Raw genomic sequence first — 8529 nt, forward strand, 5'->3', positions numbered from 1 at the left:
AAAATGGCGGGCGTTGGTGATCAAAAATCAGTGAAGAGGTGAGATTTGATTGTGTATTAAAATCTTTAATTTGATGCAAGTAAGTAATGCATAAATTTCTCTATGAAAACAAGGGGGGGTACCGTTTTCCTGTCAAAATTTTGGCTGAGAATCCCGGCAGAATCCCAGCTAAATCGAAATTTAAAACAAAAGTAATAACACCATCACCAGGACCAGACTTCTCTGTCTATCTATGTGGTTTCAAAAAAATATCAAAGTATAGACAGCAGTAGCCGGGAATTATACAAGATGCAAGAATTAATCGCAGAATTTGATTGGCTAATATCTTATTGTTCTGATTTGATATAAACAAAAGTATGACGTCAAACAGCTCTATTGTTTCAACAAGAAAGTGGCGCGAGCTTTTGAATTGTTTTGAAAAAATAACGGTTTTTTCTTTTGTGATTTGAAGTGATTTGAATCGAGTCAATAATTCCATACTCTGTATTTCAGTGAAGTTGTTGGGATTTTAACGGGATAGAAATATTTTTGTAACAGAGTATGGTCTCCAGACTACACCAGGACCAGCCATCACACCGGTTCTTAGTTAGAATGCCAGAATACTGACAACAAATAAGGCTTATCTCTGTCATTGTCATTCCTGTCTATCTTTTTTTGTTAACCCTCTTTGGATCCGTGATGGTAGCGACTCCAGAAGTCATGCAACTATCGTTGACGTCAAACCAAATGTTTCATTTTTCCGTGAACTTTGAACCCTTCTAACTTTTCTTCTATGTATGCTAAAGCGTTCCGGTTTTTACTAAAAGAAAGCCTGTGATCTTAGCTTTCCAGCGGTATATAACACTGTGGACACGGGCTAGACGGCAAATTGGTAAAATGCCGAACGTTTTGCAACATTTTGAAAATTGTTTGCCGACGGGAGAAAAGAAATTTGCAACTTTCGAAGAATAATGTGTCTGGAAACGGAGGAAAAAGTAATTGGAGGCTGAAACTTTGTATGTTTATCAGAAAAAGGGTGAGGAATTCAAAAATCACATTCGCTAATTCTAGTTCTTTCATTTTCATGTAGTTTTTCTAACTTTTTTGCTTCTTTAGCATGGGAATGTCCCAAAAAAAAGTTTTTATTTCTGCCGAAATGGATTTTCTTTTCATTTGGGGTTTCTACTTTCAGAAAAACTTATTCTCTACTCATAAGTTTTTGTTCCTCCATTTCCAGAGGCCCCTTGAAAATGGGTCCTACCACCTTTTTTGACTCATTTCAAACCTTTTCCAAGCTATTTTCTTCAAAAACAAAAATAAAACAATGCAATGTCTTCTTTTTTCAAAAAAAGATATATCTTTCGTTATTTTAATAAATATACTAAATATTTTACAAATATTTTTATACAATAATATTTTAACACCATCAAAGAATTCTCCCTCCAAGTTTGAGGTCTCTAGCTACACTAGAAAAAGAGATATGCAAAATTTAAGAAGCATGACTGGGAAAATTCTTTTTTTTCTTTTTTGACACATTTTTCGAATTTTTCCAAGTTATTTTATATATAATAATATTTTAACACCATCAAAGAATTCTCCCTCCAAATTTGAGAGGTCTCTAGCTACACTAGAAAAAGAGATATGCACAATTTAAGAAGCATGACTGGAAAATTTCTTTTTTTTCTTTTTTTTCTTTTTTGACACATTTTTCGAATTTTTCCAAGCTATTTTCCTAACCTTTTTTTTGACATTTTTAGTCAAATTTTGGACACTAAAATTTGAATATCTTTACAACCACTAATCCTCTGGAGGCCTATGACTCCTCATTTTCTTTCTTTTTCAAAGCTCTACAAGATAGGATAGGTTTTGAATAAAAAATTAAAACTTGAAAAATCTTCTGGAGTTGCTATTCAAGAAGTGGCGCGAGCTTTTGAATTGTTTTGAAAAAATAACGGTTTTTTCTTTTGTGATTTGAAGTGATTTGAATCGAGTCAATAATTCCATACTCTGTATTTCAGTGAAGTTGTTGGGATTTTAACGGGATAGAAATATTTTTGTAACAGAGTATGGTCTCCAGACTACACCAGGACCAGCCATCACACCGGTTCTTAGAGGTTAGAATGCCAGAATACTGACAACAAATAAGGCTTATCACTGTCATTGTCATTCCTGTCTATCTTTTTTTGTTAACCCTCTTTGGATCCGTGACAGCGGCGGGTGGGGTCTGACCCATCAAAAACAAACTACCATAAAACCTGGTTAGGTTGCTCGATTTCAATGAAATTTTTCTTTTCGTTTGGGGTTTCTCCTTTCTTTCAGAAAAACTTATTCTTTACTTATAACTTTTTGTTCCTCCATTTCCAGAGGCCCCTTGAAAATGGGTCCTACAGTATCACCTTTTTTGACTCATTTCAACTCATTTTCCTCCAAGCTAATTTTCTTCAAAAACAAAAATAAAACAATGCAATGTCTTCTTTTTTCAAAAAAAGATATATCTTTCGTTATTTTCATAAATATACTAAATATTTTACAAATATTTTTGTATAATAATTATTCTAACACCAAGAATTCTCCCTCCAAATTTCAGGTCTCTAGCTATACTAGAAAAAAAGATATGCAAAATTAAAGAAGCCTGACTGGGAAATATCTTTTTTTTCTTTTTTGATACATTTTTTGACATTTTTAGTCAAATTTTTGACAGTAAAATTTGAATATCTTTACAACCACTTATCCTCTGGAGGCCTATGTCCCCTAATTTTCTTTCTTTTTCAAAGCTCTACAAGATAGGATAGGTTTTGAAAAACAAATTAAAATTTGAAAAATCTTCTGGAGTTGCTAAAAATGGCGTTCGTGTCTTTTCACACTTTTTTCAGCCTAGACGATGTAGCAAACATAGTAAGTATATATAAGCACACTGTGCTTTTGATTGGCTGAAATTTTTTTTGTGTCGGAAAAACTTTTTCTTTGCGTCGGAAAAACTTTTTCAAACTTTCAGCGATGATTGACCAAACTGTTACAATGAAAATTATCCAGCGCATTTTTTATCTTGTTACCTTCTTCATCTTCATTGAAGCACTCGAGGTTTACTGAAGTTAAGCACATAAGATATTTTTATAGTTATTGATATTCACTGAAACACCGTTCATTGTGCGCTGAGATGGAGTGCATGACGTAACTCGCGCGTCAACTAACTCGCCTTCTGTTGGAAGATCATATTGGGCATTTTGGCGTTACCACCCTCAAAGCAGCGGGCGCCTTTGTCTTTCCGCAACTATTTCCACCATTTTAGATGGCCTTAACAATAGATCTGAAAGGGCGCCATAATCTTGGAAGATAATTTGTTTTGGTCTCCGGCTTTGGGAAGTAGCAATGTTTTTGGTTGTTTTCAATGGGAAATGGTAAGAAACATAAGTTTACAAGTGTCATTTAGTTTTTGCTGGCTTATAGAATGGCAGGATCTTGGATGGTTTCCCTAACTGAGCGTCCCCCGCCGAAATGCGTATCAAAGATTAATGCTGCGAAGAAAAAGCGCTGTATCGTTTACTTGACTCGCAAGCCAAAAAATGCACCGCAAAACTTCCAAAGTTATTCATGAAAAAACCTGGCGCTTTTTAATGAAATTATCTTTTTCAAAAACAATGAGAAATTGCCTAAAATTTGAGCCATAGATGAAAAATCTTGAGCCAAGCCAACCTTGAAAACTAATTTGAAGATCAACTTCCCAAGAAAAAGATCAACAGGGGAGACCCAACCCACCTAGATATGCGCACCGCTGGATAGGCTACCGTGAAGTCGGGTAACTTGCATCATTGGAGGGAAACTTGCATAGTCATCAAATGACTGACCAACCAAAGCAGCAAAATTTCAAGACAAATTAGCTAAGCAGCTCCGTTCGCAGGTTACTCTACCATCTTAGCTGCGAGTGGAGCTCTAATTTTTTCTTTCAAAAGATTGTTTGCGCACTGGGTCCTCATTCACGGACTGGTCTGAATTGCGCTCAAGTCAACAACTTATTATTTTTGATCCATTTTAAAGAGTCAAGCAAGCAAATGTGAAGTAAAGTAAAAGAAATATCCATTTCAATGGAAACATATGATAATAAAATCGATCTACAAAAATAAAGGTATATAAATGAAACAAAATGAAGAATCGAAGATGAATCTTCCTCACAAGAGTGAGCAAGATATTTGAGAAGATTCTTCTAAATCAAAACAAAGAAACCATCAAGGAGAATATGTTCCTCTTCCAGTGTGGAGGAAGAAGTGGCAGGGGAATCTGCAATCATATGTTCACAATCCGTGCATTGTGCGACGATGCCAAATATTTTAATAAAAATTTATACTTATTTTTTACGGGTACTAAGAAAAATGTTTCACACACTTTCACAGCATAATTTTTGATACGCATTTTGGTGGGATGCTACTGTGACTTACTGTCTTGAAATTATTTCATCTCCAAAAGTCTCTGGTTATAATTAGCAGCAAAAACATTGCGTAATGACTCCACCCATAGCCTGATAGTAGATCACCTTCTCAGCACTTAATTTTTATCTATTGATTTTGCTATACCAGTGTACTTGTGTCAGGCTGAAAAATACATACACAATCGCTAGTCTATTTGTCTTTCTCAAACCTTGTCCCTTAATAATGTTTGTATTTGTGTACTTTTTAATAAGCTCAGCGTATAGAGGCTTAGTTGTTTCCTATATGAAACACTGCAAGATAAAAATTAAACCTGAAAATTGATCTACTATCTGGTTGTTGTTTGGAGTCATTACGTGATGTTTTCACCGCTTATTATAACTAGAAATTTACAATCCTGTACAATCTCGTCTTTTCTTACCGTTTTTTGCCTAGATATTACAATACAATATTATATAGCAAATACCGTGTGACCTAGAAAAAGTATTGGTTTGATGGCTAATAAACTGTGTCCTAAATAATGTGAAATTTTAATGAATTCTTTTGACGTTGTAAAGAGGAAAGGCAAACTTAAAATTTGGTATACAACTTTTTAAATTTAGTTCTCAAGTTATAAGCTTTTTTAGTCAAAATGTTGCTTTTGAAAAAGTCCAAAAACACCTTTAAAATGGGATATATCAAATTAATGCAATTCTATGCAGAAAACCTCTTTATTTTCACTATTTTATTGTAAAGAGGTTAATTCTACATAGAATTGCGTTAATTTTATATCCCATTTTAAAGGTGTTTTTGGACTGTTTCTTAACAATTGCGATCAATTAATGATCTCACCTGATTTTTATAAAATTATCCTAACAAAAGTTATGGGGAAAAATAGGAAAACAGATTGTGAGCGATTTTTCAAAAAAAATTTAGTGAAAAATCTGGAAAAATGTTAAAGAATGTTTGATTTAATACCCCTTAAATTTAGATAAATTTTGGACTTTATCAAAAGTGCATTTTGACTTCAAAAACTTATGATTAGTTTCCTACAAAACAAATTTTGGCACAACACATACTACATTAGCGATTTGAAAAGACAATGGATTTCTCATACAGCTCCGGGGTCTGGAATCAAATTAGTAATTCCTAGCAGGGATATGCCTTTGATTACCGGTCAAGCCCCTGCTTCTCTCTGTCATTCTTATTTCTTTGATCCCACCTTAGGATCCAATGAAAAAGTCTATACTGCGGTCGAGCGATGATGATTTTTTTAATTAATTTTAATATTCAATGTTTTATTTTTTATACAAGATTTTATAAGTTTAAAGAATTTAAATAATAATGAGTTGTGGAAGACAAGGCTGCAGTTGGCTCACTTGCACACTTTGCAGAACAAGTCATCAGTCTGCACAAACATTACAAAAAGCTTCACGTAGAAGTATTGAATGGCCAACACAAATTCATCAACCACCCAATGAACAAGTAAACAAAATTAAATTGTTATTTACACCTTATAGTTATTCAAACAATAATTTTCTGTCAATTTATGACTTTTTATTAAGGGAATTGTCTGAGAACATTTGTGCCTGAGATAATTGTTCCTTCGGGCAAATGTCCTGGAGCACTTATTCTGCCTCAGTCAAATTTGTAATAAAAACATTTGGATGCTGATTTAATTTCATCATAACAGATGAGAAACACACACATGGAGAGAAGTTAAAGTATTACAAAAAACACTGATTTTATCAAGTCTTCTCTAGGATGGTAGTACAAACATTACAATTGATGATGCCTTTGATGATGTGCTACAATACATGACCACAACTGCACGGCAATGCAAAGTAACTTTATAATATGATGTTTTAGCCCCTCCCCCCAAATTATTTTTCATTGATTTGAAAATAAATTGTATATTTTTTTGGGAGTTTTGAAAGTTATTATGTAGTCTATTTGTGACTCCTCAAGCAATTTTAACTGCCTGACCAATCTAGCTGGTCTTGTGGTACAGTATAAGGAGTGGTCTTAGTAGCAATCAAATTTTTGCTTTAGATCAGCCTTCAGATCTTCTAGAAAATTAGATTTCAAACTATTCTAGTTGCTTGTAAATCTTCATGGCCACTCATTAGACCAGTCCTGGTTTCTCATTAGGCTAGTCCAGGTTATTCGTTAGATCAGCCATGGTCTTTCTTTAGTGTTTGTGTGTAACAATTACATCCAAAAAAAAGTTTTGAAAGGATAGAGACCGATATGGGACAGCTCTAATCCTTTAAATACATGCTTTGAAATGGCTGCTATTAGGGAGTCAGATTTCTTACTTATTTTTATGATAAAACAAGACAGTAATTAGGGATTGGTGGAAAAGCTATTATGCCAAATAATTCATTTTCACTTTCTCCATGCTTATATGTATAATTTGTCTTTATATCTCAGCGTTATCATAGATCAACTTGCAGACAGTTCACAAGTGACTCTGACCTTCTGCATCTAAAAAGGTACCATCAAAATCACAAAACGGCTAATTACAAATCCAATCCGGTAAGTTATCATATAATGCATACAAAGTCAAAATCGTTTATCCTCATTCTTTCCCTATTTTAATTTTTAGTACTTATACTAGCCGTCACCTAGGGTCGCACCCGCCGAGGAGTAGATAAGCTTAACGTATCATAAGCCCTTTCGATGGGGGGGAGAGTATTAAGATTTGATCTTTAAGCCCAAAGAACTAAAAGTTACCACTTTTTTAAATGGTTGAAAACTAAAAATATTGCAAATTTAATGTTTTACTGTAGGGCCAAAATGATGTCATCGAATGAGCAATAAACTTTTCACTTGACTTAAAATATTTCTTCATTGACCAAATAGATTCTCTTGATGATTTCTGATACAATGAGGGGTTAATCATTGTTTTAATCCTTGTCAAACTAGAGATATCACTTTGTTACGGAAAAATGCTCTTAATTATGTTAAGACTATTGCAATTGCCAAATTTAAAGTAAAAATTTGATAGGTCGATTTTTAACGTTTTTGAGCATTTTCTGAAAGTAACTTTTTTATTCAATTGAGTATAACTTTTGATCTAATGAATCGAATTTAATAAATGACCCACCAAAATTTAATTTTATCTTTCTTATTTCCATTGAAATAGAAATGGTTCTTTTAAGACTTTTAGATTTCGAGAAAATTAGTTTTAAAGAGAAAAACTTTTTTGTGGCGCACCCGGTATTATATGTGTTTTTTAAAGTTGACAAATAAATGTATAATTTTGAATCAGCTCTTTTTTTTAATTTAAAGTTTCGTTTTTCTTGGATTCAGAGAGTCAGCATTTTGGAAAATTTTCCCTCAATTTGATTCTCTCGAATACTCTCAGGTGCCTGATAAACAGGGGGTTGGGGGGGGGTCGAAATAAACAGGGGGAACAGGGGGGGTATTTACAGGGGGATTGGAAATTGTACATCTAAATACTCCAGAAGAAGGTAATTATAGACTAAAACCTGGCTATTTATTTTTTCTTGTGCCAGGTGAAAATATTTTCAAAAATTAATAAACCAAGGGGCCCAGGAGATTGGAAAAAAAATCGAAAAAATTAACATCAGACCAGAAGAGGACGCCCCCTAGAATGACGATTCGTGCAAAAAATAGATTTATTTTGCTTTCTCCATTCCATATCAATATTTGTGATGAAATGTAACTGGCCAGATTGAATATTGGAAAATTGATAAAATGTTTTTAAATGACTTTTTGAAGATCTTTATCTTTTTTATGACTTTTAGTGATAATTATTTCAAACTTTATCTTATAGCTGCTAAAAACAGAAGAGGTAAATGTAGAAGTAGCTCCAGGAACATATGCCATTAGTGCAGGTGCTTGGGGATCTGATCGCCAACATACTCATGTTATCCATATTAAAGACAACCAAACTGTAGACCTCAATTTTGGAATGTGAAGACAATCGCATACCGTACTATTTTATTTTGTAAAATGTGTAATATTTTTTATTATTATTATTATTGCAGTCTTTTCCACTTTTTTATATCGCCTCAATTCTCAAATTTTGGATCAGAGTATAACTGTATGCTTAAATATTTTGTAATTAGGAAATTATTATGAATTTATTAATAGCAGAATACAATTTTGTACCTTTTTATTT

The 8529-nt window shown here is 33.3% G+C and overlaps 1 protein-coding gene across 1 annotated transcript; it reads left to right on the forward strand.

Moving 5' to 3' along the window:
• The first annotated feature begins 5685 nt into the window (after nt 1-5685).
• LOC136813897 (uncharacterized) lies at nt 5686-8526 on the forward strand. Its single transcript, XM_067070393.1, has 4 exons — nt 5686-5864; nt 6143-6223; nt 6813-6917; nt 8182-8526. The coding sequence occupies exons 1-4, from the start codon at nt 5724-5726 to the stop codon at nt 8323-8325; spliced, it is 471 nt and encodes a 156-aa protein (XP_066926494.1). The 5' UTR covers nt 5686-5723; the 3' UTR covers nt 8326-8526.
• The last annotated feature ends 3 nt before the right edge of the window (nt 8527-8529 follow it).

Source organism: Clytia hemisphaerica, unplaced genomic scaffold, assembly GCF_902728285.1.
Source record: "Clytia hemisphaerica strain Z4C2 unplaced genomic scaffold, Clytia hemisphaerica genome assembly, whole genome shotgun sequence".
In the NCBI taxonomy this organism is placed as follows: Eukaryota; Metazoa; Cnidaria; class Hydrozoa; order Leptothecata; family Clytiidae; genus Clytia; species Clytia hemisphaerica.

What these genes read in the sequence shown, in the direction of transcription:
- LOC136813897 (XM_067070393.1), top strand. Translation starts at nt 5,724, where the DNA reads ATGAGTTGTGGAAGACAAGGCTGCAGTTGGCTCACTTGCACACTTTGC. An exon ending in ATCAACCACCCAATGAACAA is followed by an intron (nt 5,865 to 6,142) that starts GTAAACAAAATT and finishes AGTCTTCTCTAG; the next exon opens with GATGGTAGTACAAACATTAC. An exon ending in CTAATTACAAATCCAATCCG is followed by an intron (nt 6,918 to 8,181) that starts GTAAGTTATCAT and finishes TTTATCTTATAG; the next exon opens with CTGCTAAAAACAGAAGAGGT.